General features: G+C 37.8%; 1 protein-coding gene across 4 annotated transcripts in view; it reads left to right on the forward strand.

Moving 5' to 3' along the window:
* The window catches only part of ap1b1 (adaptor related protein complex 1 subunit beta 1), a 45,218-nt gene continuing 26,235 nt past the window's right edge, over positions 1 to 18,983 (forward strand). For 2 of the 4 annotated variants that reach the window (XM_062051331.1, XM_062051333.1), the window contains exons 1-15: positions 88 to 352; positions 4,311 to 4,371; positions 8,609 to 8,714; positions 8,810 to 8,945; positions 9,739 to 9,984; positions 10,081 to 10,271; positions 10,345 to 10,566; positions 10,659 to 10,779; positions 12,649 to 12,744; positions 13,873 to 13,988; positions 14,786 to 14,951; positions 15,231 to 15,329; positions 15,492 to 15,751; positions 16,947 to 17,151; positions 17,342 to 17,362. In XM_062051331.1, coding sequence (XP_061907315.1) covers positions 326 to 352; positions 4,311 to 4,371; positions 8,609 to 8,714; positions 8,810 to 8,945; positions 9,739 to 9,984; positions 10,081 to 10,271; positions 10,345 to 10,566; positions 10,659 to 10,779; positions 12,649 to 12,744; positions 13,873 to 13,988; positions 14,786 to 14,951; positions 15,231 to 15,329; positions 15,492 to 15,751; positions 16,947 to 17,151; positions 17,342 to 17,362 — 2,073 coding nt within the window. In that variant the 5' untranslated portion in view covers positions 88 to 325. The other 2 variants (XM_062051332.1, XM_062051334.1) reach the window with 2 other exon arrangements.

Below are 18,983 nucleotides of genomic sequence, written 5' to 3' on the forward strand. Positions count from 1 at the left end.
TAAAGTAAAGACGGAAGTGAAGCAAGTGGGAGGAGCTTCATCGTCATTACACGCAGTTCATTCAACTACGACTGTCACGGTAAGATGTCTCCCCAAATTCCTGTGTTTACGTCTCGATTCTAAATCCAGAGTGCGCGCTAATTCGCTGTGTACATTTTAAAAATAGGCCGACAGATTAAGAGCTTAACTATCCCGGCGAAGGCTTCCTTAAGCCTGTGCTCGGAAGGTCATGTCTCAGCGGAGCTCGCTGGAGAAGAAGTAGCTAGCTGACACTGACAGCAGCTAACGTTAGCACTTAGCGTTCCCTCCGTCCGACGCTGTAAACATGCAGGAATGGGCCAACCAACTATGCGTAAGTAATGCCTGGATGCAAACAACCAACACGGAGCAGAAGTTGAACAAACTTCCTCAGTTAAATGCGTCGTTTTATTTTAGTCTCGTTCAGTGCAAGCTGCTAGGCTAACACGGCAGTGTGATGCTAGCGAACATATCAATTCCATTATTAGGCTGCATGAACAACCTGTCAGCTCAAGTGAGCGACACACCGAGCTGGTTCGTAAACAATTTAAATGTACAAATAATAGTCTTAATGGCAGTTGTAGGTGTTGTCTGCTTAATTTCCGCAGCTAAGCCTTGTTAGCTAACGACCTTTATCAGTATCGTGTGTGGCCAACTTGAGTACAGTACGAATGCTCGCTGAAGATAAATTCAGTAAATAAAATCCATTCATCCATTTTTCTACCGTTTGTCCCTTTCGGGGTCGCGGGGGATGCTGGAGACTATCTCAGCTACATTCGGGCGGAAGGCGGGGTACACCCTGGACAAGTCGCCATCTCATCACAGATGTCTTGTCAATATATTAAATAATTTACCCATGAAGCTAATTATCACGGATACAGCTGATCTTAATCAGCCACAATTTGGTTTGATTGATGGATTGAAACTTTTATTAGTAGATTGCACAGTACAGTACATATTCCGTACAATTGACCACTAAATGGTCAATGACCAATAAGTTTTTCAACTTGTTTAAGTCGGGGTCTATGTTAATCAATTCATGGTAGTTCTTAAGTGTCCAACAACTCCATCCATTTTCTACCGCTTGTCCCTTTCGGGATCGCGGGGGCGCTGGAGCCTATCTCAGCTGCATTCGGGCGGAAGGCGGGGTACACCCTGGACAAGTCGCCACCTCATCGTAGGGCCAACACAAATAGACAGACAACATTCACACTCGCATTCACACACTAGGGCCGATTTAGTGTTAATATATTAAATAGTTTACCCATAACGCTAATTGTCACGGATATAGCTGATCTTAATCAGAAAATATATGCTATAAAACATCTCCCTCTGAGCGGTTTGCGTCACTATTCCCACAATTTGGCTTGATTGATTGACTGATTGATTGATTGATTGACTGATTGATTGCTTGATTGAAACATTTATTAGTAGATTGCACAGTGCAGTACATATTCCGTACAATCGACCACTAAATGGTAACACCCGAATAAGTTTTTCAACTTGTTTAAGTCGGGGTCCACGTTAATCAATTCATGGTAGTTCTTAAGTGTCCAACAACTCCATCCGTTTTCTACCGCTTGTCCCTTTCGGGGTTGCGGGGGGTGCTGGAGCCTATCTCAGCTGCATTCGGGCGGAAGGCTGAGTATACCCTGGACAAGTCACCACCTCATCGTAGGGCCAACACAAATAGACAGACGACATTCACACTCACATTCACACACTAGGGCCAATTTAGTCTTAATATTAGGGCTGCAACTAACAACTAATTTGATAATCGATTAATCTGTCGATTATTACTTTGATTAATCGATTAATAATCGGATAAAAGAGACAAACTACATTTCTATCCTTTCCAGTATTATATTGAAGAAGAAAAAACCGCATACTGGCACCATACTGGCACCATACTTATTTTGATTATTGTTTCTTAGCTGTTTGTAAATGTTGCAGTTTATAAATAAAGGTTTATTAAAAAAAAAAAAAATAGCCACTGCGCATGCGCATAGCATAGAACCAACGAATCGATGACTGAATTAATCGCCAACTATTTTGATAATCGATTTAATCGGTTAGTTGTTGCAGCCCTAGTTAATATATTAAATAATTTACCCATGACGCTAATTGTCACGGATACAGCTGATCTTAATCAGAAAATATATGCTATAAAATATCTCCCTCTGGCGGTTTGCGTCAATATTCCCACAATTTGGTTTGATTGATTGATTGATTGCGACTTGTATTAGTAGATTGCACAGTACAGTACATATTCCGTACAATTGACCACTAAATGGTAACACCCGAATAAGTTTTTCAACTGGTTTAAGTCGGGGTCCACGTTAATCAATTCATGGTAGTTCTTAAGTGTCCAACAACTACGTTATTTAATCCTTTACATCATTAAGAACATTTCCTAATTACTTCCTTCCCTCTTTACCTAATTTGTATGATGATAAATACATTTTCATTACAAATTGTATTTTGTCAATATTAGTGTAATACAGCAGTGTTTAACATTTAGTTATTTACTTGTGGCAGGTTGCTACCAGTTAAAAGATTAAAAATCTAAATCAAGAGACAACCTTTCACCCTGTATGATTGTATTGCTTTTTTCAGTTTACATCAAAAAGTTTTGTTGGTTTTAACATGATTCTACTGATTAAATCTATTAATTAGGGGTGCTCAAAAAAATTCACATCCGATTTGTATTTGTTCCGATTCTAAATTAATTAATAGTTTTCAAGAATCGATTTAATAATTAAAAGAATAATAATAATTATATACATATATATTTATATATATATATATATATAAAAATTAAAAAAATTTTTAGAGTCCATTTTTTATTGAAAACAATAAACATTATTGATACTGTTGCTTTTATTAAGTTTTGGTGTTCCTTAATAGTTTAAGTATTGTATTTGTATGTCCACTCCAAGTATTGTAAAGCTGGGGTTGGGTTGAGGTTTCCCTATTTTCTTTAAATTTATTAGTTTGATTGATATACTGTGATTTTTGTAAAAATATTTTTTTTTTAGGCCAACACTGCACGTTTAAATTGTATGTCAGCAGCCAAGAGGCGCTTTTGTAACCTGTGTCCTGTTTTGAAAAGGTTTTATCATAATTTATATACCAAAATAATATTTTATGAGAACAGTGTTGAATTGATTCTGAACCAAATCGTCAGGTGCCCAAATATTCAGACCTCTACTGTTTGTACTGTTTTTAGTGTACATACTGTATATATTAGAGGTGGGAATCTCTGGCCACCTCACAATTCGATTATGATTCAGGAGCTACGATTCGATTAAAAATCGATTGATGCATTAATTTATGTATATTGATGTAGTTTTAAATTTCTTTTAGTTTCTATAAACAAGTGTTTATCACTTGCAACTTTTAAAAACAGTGCATTTGTAATAAGAAATTCCTATCCCATTTATTCAATTCATGGAAATGTGTGCACAATTGGAATATAAGTGCCCTGTAATAAAGGAGCTGGTTGGATCTTTCGATGAGGTGGTTTGCTGCAGTCAGCCAAATTTTAGAACTGTCTGCATTACTTTATTTACAATTTAAAAAACAAAACAGTTATCGATCATTGATGTTTACTAATCGATTTTATAATCTTTTTATGTCGGGACTGCGATGCATCTAAAAATCGAATATTTCCCCCACCTCTAATATACATGTACCACACGTGTATATATTTCTATATTTCTTGATCCTTTCGGTAATCAAGCAAGGGAGAGGTGGCAGTGAGAAAATGTATGAGCCTGCTGTGCCTTGTTTCAGGGCACCCCAGGACTGCTTTTCATTTTAAGAATATGTGCTGTGCTAGCCAATATTATTAGAGATTACCCAGATTTTTCTCAAGAGAGAATTAAACCCAAAAAAGTTAATTGTAAACATGGTTTGAACATCTTTTGCCAACTTGAACTTGCACCATGTTGAGAATTGCTGTCTAACACAAACAGTGATGACTCAATATTGACATACTGAATGAACAAATAAACATCAAGAGGACGTTATTTAAAGTCAGTTCAGTTCTAGAATGATTGTTGGCCATTTAATTGCTGACTTAGAAGATTAGAAATGTTGTCTTCAGCAAAATCCATTGTTTTCTCATTTTGAAAACAAACACGTGCTCAAGTGTGCAAGCAGAATGCAGGACGTCCTTTAATTTCCATGTGATGGCACTTTTAGTTTTCCCTGTTGCTTTTGTCAAGCTGCCAAGTTTCCTCACTGGAAAATATTTAGGCTTCATCCTTTTCATTTCTTTTCTTTTTTAGGAGAATCGACAATTTGGATCCAAGATGACAGACTCCAAATATTTCACCACCACCAAGAAAGGTTAGAATATTTTTTTTATTGATTTGTAACTTTTAAATTATTCAGCCAGGGGTACAAAAAAGCTATCTTTAGATCCTTAGATGCATCGCGATGCAGATGTAAACTTTCTGAATCCATTTATTAATATCAATAATTAATTTTAAAGTGTATAATGCTGGCGGGGAATGAAGTTATAACATGAAAGTGCAGCACAAACAAGATGAGCGCTATAGTGAGAGAATAGCATGCATAAATACGGCGGAACCTCAATTTTCAGACATAAGTGGTTCTTGAACATGGTTTGTTAACCGAAAAGTTCGTATAGTGAAACTGAGTTCACCTTAAGGACCAATATAAACATGAAATATTGGTTCTAACCTCGACAAAAGTCCCTATTTTAGTGAAATGCACACATGGAAGACAGTTTAATGTACAAAGGATCCTTGATTTACGAACTTAATTGGTTCTTTAACATGGTTCGTTCCAAAAGTTTGTATACTGAAGCAGAGTTCCCCATAAGAATCAATGAAAACATGAATAATTGGTTCTAGCCTCGAAAAAGACCATATTTTGGTTAAAAAAACAACACACTTTGAAGACACTATAATATATATGAATATATGTTGGGGTTGTCAAATAATTAAAATATTTAAACGCGATTAATCAATTTTTTTTTCATAGTTAACTCGAAACTTATCGCGATTAATCGCAGATAGATATACTTTTTCATCATTAATAAGTGTACCTTAGACAGAAAATACTTTCTTCTTCCTTGGAGGGGCGCAACAGAAAATATTTGAGAAGCACTGGCTTAAAGGCCTACTGAAACCCACTACTACCGACCACGCAGTCTGATAGTTTATATATCAATGATGAAATCTTAACATTGCAACACATGCCAATACGGCCGGGTTAACTTATAAAGTGCAATTTTAAATTTCCCGCTAAACTTCCGGTTGAAAACGTCTTTGTATGATGACGTATGCGCGTGACGTCAATAGTTAAACGGAAGTATTCGGACACCATTGAATCCAATACGAAAAAGCTCTGTTTTCATCTCAAAATTCCACAGTGTTCTGGACATCTGTGTTGGCGAATCTTTTGCAATTTGTTTAATGAACAATGAAGACTGCAAAGAAGAAGGTTGTAGGTGGGATCGGTGTATTAGCGGCTGGCTGTAGCAACACAACCAGAAGGACTTTGACTTGGATAGCAGACGCGCTATCTGACGCTAGCCGCCGACCGTACCGATGATCGGGTGAAGTCCTTCGTCCTTCCGTCGATCGCTGGAACGCAGGTGAGCACGGGTGTTGATGAGCTGATGAGGGCTGGCTGGCGTAGGTGGAGCGCTAATGTTTTTATCATAGCTCTGTGAGGTCCCGTTGCTAAGTTAGCTTCAATGGCGTCGTTAGCAACAGCATTGTTAAGCTTCGCCAAGCTGGAAAGCATTAACCGTGTGGTTACAGGTCCAGGGTTTAATAGTATTGTTGATTTTCTGTCTATCATTCCAGTCAGGGGTTTATTTATTTTGTTTCTATCGGCATTTAAGCACGATGCTATCACGTTAGCTCCGTAGCTAAAGTGCTTCGCCGATGTATTGTCGTGGGGATAAAAGTCACTGTGAATGTCCATTTCGCGTTCTCGACTCTCATTTTCAAGAGGATATAGTATCCGAGGTGGTTTAAAATACAAATCCGTGATCCACAATAGAAAAAGGAGAGAGTGTGGAATCCAATGAGCCAGCTTGTACCTCTCACGTTCCTCATCCACGAATAGTTCATCCTGGCTCAAATTAATGGGGTAATCATCACTTTCTCGGTCCGAATCGCTCTCGCTGCTGGTGTAAACAATGGGGAAATGGGAGGAGCCTTTCAACTTGTGACGTCACGCTACTTCCCGTACAGGCAAGGCTTTTTATATCAGCGACCAAAAGTTGCGAACTTTATCGTCGATCTCTACTAAATCCTTTCAGCAAAAATATGTCAATATCGCGAAATGATCAAGTATGACACATAGAATGGATCTGCTATCCCCGTTTGAATAAAAAAAATTCATTTCAGTAGGCCTTTAATGCAGGATTGTTTTTCTGCTGCTTGAGTGTAGGAAATAACTGGACATAGACTGTGGTGGTTTACTTTTGTGGAGCGATCTTTATTTAGAGTTCACAGAATGCCCAGGGCTGCACAGGTGATCAGATTTTAATCACAATCACGATTTTGACTGCCATGATTAAATGAAGGGGATCGTCGGCTATATTAACATTTAAAAAGTAGGCTCCGCTTCATATCAAATCAAGCAAATTCACAGCCTGCGGCGGCAGGACAGCAACAGCAGTGTTTGGATATCCCCTTTTAAAGGGCAACGTTCTCCCAGGTTTCTCTGTTCTAATTGATTGTTTGAATAAGGCAAAGAGACTAAAATTGAAGTTATTCCACAAATGGAGTAAGTGCAAACATTAGTAATACCAGCGCTGGAGAGAAGACCGTGCCCTACAAAGTCTGGCGCGTTTTCTCTCAATGGTCCCACTCTTCAGTGCTTTTGTCCATTCCCTCTCAAGCGGATTTGCTTGGACTTCACTCCAACAAAACTGTAAGTTAACTATGTCTGCTTTCACGTACCTGGCACCTCTTCCCACCATGGAAACCAGATAAGATATTGTGTGTTTGTATTTGCAAAAATAAAAAACAGGGTGTACTTTTGTCCTTGAACAGAACAACGTGAACAGGCAATGAGACACTCTATGCATTCCACTCTGCTTTAACATGGAAAATATCCCTTGAACAGTGGCTCGTCTTGAAGCCCTGTAAAGCAGCCTACATCATTGTGTATGGGCACAGAGCTCTATGACCAACCCCGCTTGCTGGCATTAAAAATATGTTCCCTTGTCTATTTTTTGCTCATCTCTTTGGAGTTCCACTAGCAAGACTAACGGCTAGCCATAGTGTTAAACAGAGTCTTAGGGCCCTTTTCCGTCGAGTGCCAACACTTTTCGTGTTCTAGTGAGACGTGCACCACATGCAACTGTGCGTGCGTATGAATCAAAGAAAAGTGGAAATGTAATTGTGCATTGAAGGACTCTTTCACGTGAATACTATCGTTACTCTAAATAATGCTATATTTTGGTATTTTTGTCATTTAATATACTGTACATGTTTTGCACTACAAACTCTCAAATGCATATTAGGTCAAGCGAAGGTGTCCAATTGATGATGCGCGGGTGCCCTGTGGACCATAGCTATTTTTGAAATTTTAACACTAATAATAAACAAAACATTAAGATGTGTCTTTAAATATATGGATAACGTTTATTTAGTCTATTTATTAGACAATTGTATTACAAATTACGTAATGGCAAGAAAAAGCTACAATATTTGATACCCACACAAAACAGTAGTATCATAACAGTTACTTTAATATAATTAATAATAATAATATATTATTATAATTGTATTATGTTATATTGATAACGCTTGAATGTTCCATTTAACTGCAATGAGGTGGCGACTTGTCCAGGGTGTACCTCGCCTTCCGCCCAAGTGCAGTTGGGATAGGCTAAAATGGATAGATGGATGGATCTTCCATTTTAAGATGGGGAGCCCTAAAGGTTCAAAAGTATTTATTGCCATTCAACAAGTAATAAAATATAACAATAAGAAGATCTGTAAAACACAGACAGAAGCCGAACTTAATGTTAAAAAATAGAGGTAAATTCAGTACAGGTTTAAGATGACAGAAGTGCAGCATAACAAAGTGCTAATCAAGACATCTCGTGAAACCTCCTATATTTTATTTATAGTAATATATACAGTATCACACATAATTGCAGGGTTTAAAAAAAATCGCAATATCCTTTTTTTTTTCTTTTATGTCATGCAGCCCTAGTTCCCAATGCTTTTCACTTATGGTCTGTATTCTTACTGGTTTACTGCCTCTTTCTCACTAGCCCCTTCAATGCACATTTTTACAGATACACAAATTGTATTAATCTGTTAAATTTATTTTTTTGTAATTTTCTCCTGTCCTCCAGGCAGCTTCTTCTCTTACTGATAGTCCTCAACCTGGAGTTTTGTCCAATGTTTAATGTAGTCCATTTATAATGTGTGCGGTGAAACATTAAGACCCAACACAACCCTTTCTTCCGATAGGATAATCTTTCTTCATAAAACCTTTTATTAACTGTCTTTAAATAATGACATTTATATTACAATACTAATGTTTTATGATTCAAATCATTCCTTGACATTTATTATGCATACAGGTGAGATCTTTGAGTTGAAGGCTGAGCTGAACAGTGATAAGAAAGAGAAAAAGAAGGAGGCAGTGAAGAAGGTTATTGCATCTATGACAGTTGGCAAGGATGTCAGGTGAGCAACGGCGACTGTGATTGAAAACTTAAGCACTGAAAAAGTTGAGTCTGTGGTTGCTAACAAGCATTTTGTTGCCCCCCCCTCACCCCCAGTGCCCTCTTTCCCGATGTTGTGAACTGCATGCAAACAGACAACCTGGAACTGAAAAAACTGGTCTACCTCTATCTGATGAACTATGCCAAGAGTCAGCCAGACATGGCCATCATGGCTGTAAATACCTTTGTCAAGGTACATAATTATTTTTTGTTCTGTGTAATGATGCATCCTAATCAGTCCCAACATACGCCATTTGTGTGACAGGAGTTCCTTTTCAGAAAACAGGCATTGCATGTGTTACCATGTGTTGCATTGTGTTTTTGATTGCATCGCTGTTAGAATAGAATACAACATAAAGAATACACCCCATTGACTATTATAACAGACTGTAATCCTGGCATATAAATGATATATAAATGAGTTAAACTCCAATTAAACCTCTGAAATGCAATAAAAATAATCTTGGGCAGTTACAGTATATATAACGTGGCAGTTATATATGAAAGACTTGCATGAACTCAATAAACTAAAGTCCTGCTTGTTTTTTTCTCATTCTAGCTTTTTAGGCACTGTAAAAATATTTATTGTCTACTGTATCAAACTCAATGTTGTAATTAATTATTGACCTATTCAAGGGTGTAGTTACACAACCTCAACTATTCCAATTCAAAGTTATTTTTGACAAAAAAACCTTACAAAATGAATGATAAACATAAGCAACTAATACAAACTTTATATCAATCATTATATCTGAAGTTGTTAATAGATTTCAAGTGTTGAAAGGGAGAGAAGAAAAAAAAGATTGCTGATTTATGACACTTTCTTGAGCAGATCCCTTTTGGACACTAAGAGTGTGTAAAATGTGTATTAGTCAGTCTTAATCTTACACATCGGTTAACATAGAAATGAAATGATGGTTTGTAAGAACAACAACATCAAATGGACATTTAGCGTCTTTAATAATAGCTTGAATCAATCTTTCTAGGATTGTGAAGACCCTAATCCTTTGATTCGAGCCCTGGCTGTTCGTACCATGGGCTGCATCCGTGTGGACAAGATCACAGAATACTTGTGTGAGCCCCTGAGAAAGTGTTTAAAGGATGAGGACCCCTATGTGAGGAAGACTGCAGCTGTGTGTGTAGCAAAACTCCATGATATCAATGCACAGCTGGTGGAGGATCAGGGCTTCCTGGATACCCTCAAAGACCTAATCTCGGATTCTAATCCCATGGTACGACTCTTAGTGGGCAACATGCTAGTCAGAGCTCGGCCTCTCCACCTCTCAGGCATATTAATACAACAGCTGGCTTCTACTTTCCATGTTTAGGTGGTTGCAAATGCAGTGGCAGCGCTGTCAGAGATTGCAGAGTCTCATCCCAACAGCAATCTATTGGACCTGAATCCTCAAACTATCAACAAATTACTGACTGCTTTAAATGAGTGCACAGAGTGGGGTCAGATCTTTATTCTTGACTGTCTGGCCAATTACACACCTCGAGATGACCGCGAGTCTCAAAGGTAAGAGCAGCACTACAACCACATTTTTTAATCCACTCTTCCCATCGTCATCTAATATTCTGACATTTACCAGCATCTGTGAGCGTGTCACACCACGGCTCTCCCATGCAAACTCTGCTGTGGTGTTGTCTGCTGTAAAAGTCTTGATGAAGTTCATGGAGATGTTGCCTAAAGACCTGGACTATTATGGGACCCTGCTGAAGAAGCTGGCCCCTCCTCTTGTCACTCTCCTCTCTGCAGAGCCCGAGTTGCAATATGTAGCGCTGAGAAACATCAACCTCATTGTACAGAGACGGTAAATATGTGTTACATCTTTACAATAAGATAGTTCCTCTTCATATAACCCCAATGACATCCAAAAATGATGAATTTGTGGGTAATTTTCAGGCCTGAGATCCTGAAACATGAGATGAAAGTTTTCTTTGTGAAGTACAATGACCCCATCTATGTCAAACTGGAGAAGCTGGACATCATGATCCGCTTAGCATCACAAGCTAACATCGCCCAGGTACACAACATAACCAAAACCTTTTTTGAAACTCTTAAGGCAGAGGTTCTCAACCTTTTTGACCTCAGGTCCACAACTTTTTCACTACTGAGGTGCTTGAGACCCACTCAAATATTAACACTGAATTGGTCATCTTAATCTTGATTTCAATCGTAATTAATAATTATATCCAATCTATTTAAAGTTACAACCTTGTCAAATGATATGAAACCATGTGTTAATCACAAATATTATTTATTTAACACATAGACCTTAGGCTTAGGTCAGGCTGATTTAGAAAAATAAGTACTAACCAAATATACTGCATAAGAAAGTACTCAAATAACTGACACAAAATACATTTACACTACCGTTCAAAAGTTTGGGGTCACATTGAAATGTCCTTATTTTTGAAGGAAAAGCACTGTAATTTTCAATGAAGATAACTTTAAACTAGTCTTAACTTTAAAGAAATACAGTCTATACATTGCTAATGTGGTAAATGACTATTCTAGCTGCAAATGTCTGGTTTTTGGTGCAATATCTACATAGGTGTATAGAGGCCCATTTCCAGCAACTATCACTCCAGTGTTCTAATGGTACAATGTGTTTGCTCATTGGCTCAGAAGGCTAATTGATGATTAGAAAACCCTTGTGCAATCATGTTCACACATCTGAAAACAGTTTAGCTTGTTACAGAAGCTACAAAACTGACCTTCCTTTGAGCAGATTGAGTTTCTGGAGCATCACATTTGTGGGGTCAATTAAACGCTCAAAATGGCCAGAAAAAGAGAACTTTTATCTGAAACTCGACAGTCTATTCTTGTTCTTAGAAATGAAGGCTATTCCACAAAATTGTTTGGGTGACCCCAAACTTTTGAACGGTAGTGTACATACAATTATGTTGTGCTAAAATAAACTAAAATTATGTTTCTTAACTAAATTGTCAATAAATTAAAATTGCAAATGAAAATACAGCATCACCACACTGCAAAAAGTCAGTGTTCAAAAACAAGAAGAAAAAAAACAAAAATTAGGGGTATTTTATTTGAACTAAGCAAAATTATCTGCCAATAGAACAAGAAAATTTGGCTTGTCAAGACTTTCCAAAACAAGTAAAATTAGCTAACCTCAATGAACCCAAAATACCTTAAAGTAAGTATATTCTCACTAATAACAACTGTACTACTATGAGTACGTATTTTCTATTGTTTCATTGAAAATAAAACAGCAAAGTCCATTTGGCTGTCATCTGTTTTAATATGAGACACAATTGTGTCAAAGTCATGATTTTTTTTTTTCATGCTTGAAATAAGAAATTATTACTTTAAAAAAGTAGTTTTATACTTGTGAGTGTAGATGACACAGCTTTGCAACAGTTGATATTCTAGTTTCAAGCATGTTTTACTCAATATAGGTCATAAAATCTCAACAAGCTGTAATATCTTACTGAGATAATTTAGGACCAAAACACTTAAAACAAGTAAATCACTCTAACATAAAATCTGCTTATTGAGAAGAATTATCTTATCAGACAGAAAATAAGCAAATATCACCCTTATTTAAGATATTTAATCTTACTTAGATTTCAGTTTTTGCAGTGCACTTAAATCATATATATTGTTTAAGAAATGTTTCTATGACTTTAGCTCCAGACTTCATCTGTTTCTTTTTTAGATTGACATTACCATACTGCCAGAAGTGGTGAAAAAGTGTTACAACTGAGTACATTTGCGGCCCATACGGACCAAAGTTGAAAAACAGATATTTTTTGGCGGCCCTCTAGGGGGAGCGCGCGGCCCGACATTGGTTAAGAAACCCTGTCTTAAGGGTAGCTATAAGTGCTAATACACAAAATGTGAGCCTAAGAGTCCTCCTGCCTTTCTGTAGGTGCTGGCTGAGCTGAAGGAATATGCCACTGAGGTGGATGTGGACTTTGTCCGTAAAGCCGTTCGAGCCATTGGACGGTGTGCCATCAAAGTAGAGGTGAGGTGATGTTCAAAGGGACCTAGGGTGATTTAACTTTCCATTTAAAACCCTTCCTAGTTGTCTAGATAATATGTATTGGATTTGCCAAGGTGTTAATTTACCGTTAATGTTGCTCCAGTCACTTTCATAACCCGTTTTTTGAGTCTGTCTGCAAGATCTTGTATTCTGTAGCCATTCCCACATTGCAAATAGAACCCACCCCACCCTCTCAAAACTATCATAATTTATATTTTGAAAATCTGCACTGTTGAATATACTGTATATCTGTAAATTGTCACTTATTTGTTTCCCCTATACGGCAAAAATATATTAAAATCAAAAACATAATTGAAAATATAAAATATATCACGGTCAAAAATATATATTTATTTAAAATTCAATTATTAAATACATTTCATAAACTATATATACATTCACCTGGTCACAACACTAGGTACACCTGCAAACTCTCTGATTGATTCAGACTCTACATTAAAAAAGCTGCTTTTACCATCATTTTTGTCTGTATGTCGCACGATGGCCTTATTATGCACAGGGAAATGCTGAGAGCTTGACTTAATGTCCAAATAAGTGTCTACCTCGCTGTGACGTCACAACTAAGCCAGACTGCAAAACCCCGCAAACAGAGGCATCCAAAACTGCACGCAAGCTCACGCCAAAATTCATTAAACTTTTGATCTGACGCTGTGGCATTGTTTAACACAAGTATCTACCATTTAAGTCAGAAAACAGAACATTAATCATAAGTCCCTTAAATGCTACATAATTTGATTATCAAACTTGATTTTAATAATGACATTATTGACATAATAAAAATTAATAATGATAGTAGATATTACTAACAGAAAGCTATCTATCAAAGTATTGCATCAAGATGACATAAAGCCATTTTGTAAAACATACCTTCAATCACCTACCACAACATTTAGTACACTGGTGTGGAGAATTGTCAGAGCCTCTCAGTACTGGAGCTTTAAGAAACAATTACAAACACTTCATATTGCGAGTATTGCATTTGTACTTATGCACATTTGATTGTGTACAGTACGTGTACTGAAGGATGTGACCACTATGTGTACATACTGTATAACTGTCTTGATCAATAACGTTATTTTCTATCATTAGCAATCCGCAGAGCGCTGTGTAAGCACACTGCTCGACCTCATCCAGACCAAGGTCAACTATGTGGTGCAGGAGGCCATTGTTGTAATCAAGGATATCTTTCGCAAGTACCCTAACAAGTAAGTACCCCAATGGAGAGGAAATGTTAACTAGGGTGTATCTCTAAAATGCTTTACAATGAAGTATCAGTGCAGAGCAGCATTTGTTGGAGCTGTTTGAGGATTATATTTGTTATGCTTGGTCATGTTTTCAAAATTCCTCTTTTTGTGTCAGGTTTATTTTTTTTAAGTATCAAACACACTATTGTTTTGATCATCAGATTAACTAAAAATTTTCCCACCTATTAAAAATATGATCCACCTTAAATAATTTTAAGAGGAAACCAATGCATGTATAAAAAAAAACTATTTATGAAACAGAAAGTAATGTACTCAAAGCCAGTAAGTTATAAAAAAAACAAAAAACATGACTCATCACATGCTTTCTGTCTGGTCACGTTTCATCTGTAGCATAACCGGCTTCACATGCATTAATTGACCTTCGCCTTGTCGTCACTCATCATTGGATGAAGTGACACTTGGGACCATTTACTGCAGTCCATTTCTTACGCAATTGAGATGTTAGTCATGCACGCTAGAGAGTCAGTATCCAGCACTCAACATCGTCATATATTTGCCTTTTATGTGTGACATTAGATGTACTGAAGGGCAGAACTGACCATGTTTTTTAAGGCTAAGCAACGTTTGTCCTTCTAGTTTGGACATAATTAGAGCACCTATTTCATAGTTGTATGTATTTTTTCTTGAAATTTCAAAATGTACAGTATCTTGTCTAGATAAAGGAATGTGCTGCACTCAGTGGTTGTTGCATTTCATGATATTTTTAACGGTTTGGTGCACCTTCATTTTGTTTCCAGGTATGAGAGTGTGATTGCCACTTTGTGTGAAAATCTGGACTCACTGGATGAGCCCGAGGCACGTGCAGCCATGATTTGGATTGTGGGCGAGTACGCGGAGCGCATCGATAACGCTGATGAACTGCTGGAGAGCTTTTTGGAGGGTTTCCATGATGAAAGCACTCAGGTTGGTTTAGGAGACTGCAAGCTCAATATTCATTTTAAAGTTTATATGCAACAAGTTCTCAGTGCCATGGTTGGGTAGTAATAGACTTTATTGGACACTTACCATCTAATTACTGGCTAGTAGATTGTAGCCTTTATGGGAAAACTTAGAAGTAAGACAATTGTATTGCTATGAAATGTGTGTGAGATGATAGTTAACCTCAGACAAAGAAAATTGGTTGCATTTAATGTGAATGTTAGTGATGATTTATATGTATGCCTGTGTTCGTTTTGTCCACAGGTGCAGTTGCAACTTTTAACCGCCATTGTTAAGTTGTTTCTCAAGAAACCAACAGAGACCCAAGAGCTGGTGCAGCAGGTGCTCAGTCTGGCAACTCAGGTAGGATTTAGAACAATTGTAAACCAATGATTAATATTGCATGTGACTGGATTGATTGACTGATGATCAGTTCATGGTTCCCAAAGTCAGCTGCGGTGACTGTGGGCAAGACAATTGGCAGAAAATGGATGAATGGAAATTACTTGTCTTTTCCCTCTCTAGGACTCTGACAATCCAGACCTTAGGGATCGTGGCTACATCTATTGGCGTCTGCTCTCTACCGATCCAGTGGCCGCTAAGGAGGTGGTTCTGGCCGAGAAGCCTCTGATCTCTGAGGAGACAGACTTGATTGAACCCACACTGCTGGAGGAGCTCATATGCCACATTGGCACTCTGGCCTCAGTCTATCACAAGCCACCCAGCGCCTTTGTGGAGGGCAGCCGCGGCGTTCAGCATAAGAGACTTCCTGGCAGTGCTGGATCGTGAGTTATTTTGTTTTTATGAATACATAGGCAGAGCACATCTGAAGTGGACATTGTATCGTGACTTTGTTCGGGTCCAATGGGTACATGAAATTCTTAAAAATAAATAAATTATATGTTTCTTAAGGTGCTTTTAATTTCTTGAGATTAAATAAAACAAAGCAAGGTCTAAATGTTGACAGGAGGCTGCTGCTATCGATTATTTTAGTAATCCAGTAATTGGGGGGGAAAAAACACTTTGAAATCTCAATGCGTCTTTTACGGAAAATAGTTGAAAAAGTTTATTTTAATTACCTTTATTTTTTCCTTTAATAAATGCACATAACATTGAAATTGCAGCATAACTACATATTACTTAAGTTACAAAAAAGTTAAAAAGAAATACAAAATAAATTTGCATAGCCTATAACCAGGTAATATACCTGTATACTAAATAAAGAAACAAACTAAAAAAAAAAAGACTCGAATAAAGTATGATACATTGACTGGCAATGTATTTAACAATTTAACAAAAATAGGCTACACATTTGAAAATATATTAATTAGAGGAGCGGCGTTTGATTTTTTGACAAACGTTACTCGTTAACATACAAACTGTAGATGCTAACATGTCTTCGCATGCACACGTGTTTGAATAAAACATTCATTATGCAAGTCAAACATATAAGATGGTGTTAGCTACAAAAATAGAATTTTGCCTTTTTTCTGGTTGTTTGCTGTTCTTGAATATGCAGAATGCTTTTTGGTATTGTGCTGAATCATTAATGTTGCTATATAAATGCCAGCTCCATTTGACAGTGCAAAAATTTCACCACAATGTCAGTCTTAGATGTCAGAAGTCTTCTTTGGGCACTTTGCTGTCTTTCCACCTTGTTGTTTTTAAAATTTTTGAGCCATCACTTTATCATCAGTCTGCTGTTCTCACACACACACACACGCACACACACACACACACACACACAGACGTTGTGAACTGCATCACCATTAGGTGCTCTGCTCTCATGTGTTCATGTGTCTTTGGAGCAGTCTTGTGGAAATAATGTCTGCATATTTTACTCATTAAACGAATCATCGAAGCAACAAAATACTAATTGGTGCTTATTTCTCATCAAATTAATCGGTATAATTAATGAATCTTTCCTGCTCTAATTGTGACTGTCTTTTGTTTTATTTTTAATTGTATTGTTTCTGCTAGCGGGGAGAGCGTGGAAAGCCCAGACACAGGTTCTGCTGCTGTCACCTCTGAGACGCCCCCTGCTGTCATCCCATCCCAGGGAGACCTTTTGGGAGATCTTCTCAATCTGGACTTGACACCTACATCCACAACTGGACCACCACCACCGTCCTCGGGCATGCAGATGGGGGCTATGGACCTTCTTGGAGGAGGACTGGATAGCCTGGTAAAGTCTTTTGACTTGTCTTTCAGTGTAATCAGTTCCATGTACTGTATTCCTAGGAGCGCTTCAGTAATGTTCCAAGTGTTAATGGTCACTGTGACACTGAAAATGTCTCTGCCGTCTGTGATGCATTATCCTTTCATTTTTTTCACAATGGAATGTGTTCTTTCTTTGTTCAATGCTGCATCTGCAGATGGGGGATGAGTCCGAGCCGGTAACTACATGGAGGGGAGGGCACATATTAAAATAATTTGTGTGCTTTGATCACTTTGTCTACCTATGCATTACTCCATGTATAATCTTCTACAGTGGGTACGGAAAGTATTCAGACCCCTTAAAATGTTTCAGTCTTTTTTTCATTGCAGCCATTTGCTAAAATACTTTACATTACATTTTATTTCTTATTTATGTACACTCAGCACCCCATTTTGACAGACAAAAACAAATGTAGAAATGTTTGCAAATTTATAAAAGAAAAAAGTAAAAACACTGAAATATTACATGGTCATAAGTAGTCAGAACCTTTGATCAGTATTGAGTAGAAGCACCGTTTTGAACTAGTAAAATAAAGCCATGAGTCTTTTTTTGGATCCTCTCCAGTTCTGTCAGGTTGGCTGGTGAACGTTGATGGACAGCCATTTTCAGGTCTTTCCAGAGATGCTCAATTGGGTTTAGGTCTGGGCTCTGGCTTGGACCAGTCAGAAATGGTCGCAGAGTTGTTCCGAAGCAACTCCTTTGTTATCTTAGTTGTGTGCCTAAGGTCATTGTTTTGTTGAAGGTGAACTTTTGGCCTAGTCTGAGGTCCTGAGCACTCTAAAAGAGGTTTTCTTCCAGGATATCTTTGTATTTGGCCACATTCATCTTTCCTTCAATTACAAACAGTTGCCCTGTGCCTGCAGCTGAAAAACACCCCCATTGCATGATGCTGCCACCACCATGTTTAAGTGTTGGGATTGTATTGGGCAGTTGATGAGCAGTGCCTGTTTTTTTCCACATATACCGCTTAGAGTTAAAGCCAAAAAGTTTAATCTTGGTCTCATCAGACCAGAGAATCTTATTTCTCATAGTCTGGGAGTCCGACCTGTGTTTTTTGGCAAACTCTATGCAGGCTTACATATGTCTTCCACCGAGGAGAGGCTTCTGTCGGGCCACTCTGCCATGAAGCCTTCACTGCTGGAGGGCTGCAGTGGATTTGCGGAACTTTGTCCCTACTGCATCTCTGGAGCTCAGCCACACAGATCTTTGGGTTCTTCTTTACCTCTCCCGCGATTGCTCGGTTTGGCTGGACGGCCAGGTCGAAGAAGAGTTGTGGTCGTCCCAAACGTCTGCCATTTAAGGATCATGGAGGCCTTGAGTGCTGCAGAAATTATTTTGTAACTGTGGCCAGATCTGCGCCTTGCCACAATTCTGTCTCTGAGCTCTTTGGGCAGTTCCTTTGTCCTCATGATTTTCATTTGCTCTGACATGCAATGTGAGGTGTGACAGGTGTATGCCTTTCATAATCAAGTCCAATCAGTAAAATGAAACACAGCTGGACTCCAATGAAAGAGCAGAACCATCTCAAGGAGGATCAGAAGAAATGGACAGCATTTTAGTTAAATATGAGTGTCACAGCAAAGTGTCTAAATACCTATCGTCATGTGCTATTTCAGTTTGTTTTTTTTAAAATAATTTTGCAAACATTTTTGCAGTCCTGTTTTTTTCTGTCAAGATGGGTTGCTGAGTGTACATTAATAAGAAATACAATGAACTGTTTTGATTTTAGCAAATGTTTGCAATATAACAAAGAGCGAAGCATTTAAAGGGGTCTGAATACTTTCCGTACCCTTTGAGAT

The sequence above is a fragment of the Entelurus aequoreus genome, linkage group LG06 (genome assembly GCF_033978785.1).
Source record: "Entelurus aequoreus isolate RoL-2023_Sb linkage group LG06, RoL_Eaeq_v1.1, whole genome shotgun sequence".
NCBI classification, from domain to species: domain Eukaryota; kingdom Metazoa; phylum Chordata; class Actinopteri; order Syngnathiformes; family Syngnathidae; genus Entelurus; species Entelurus aequoreus.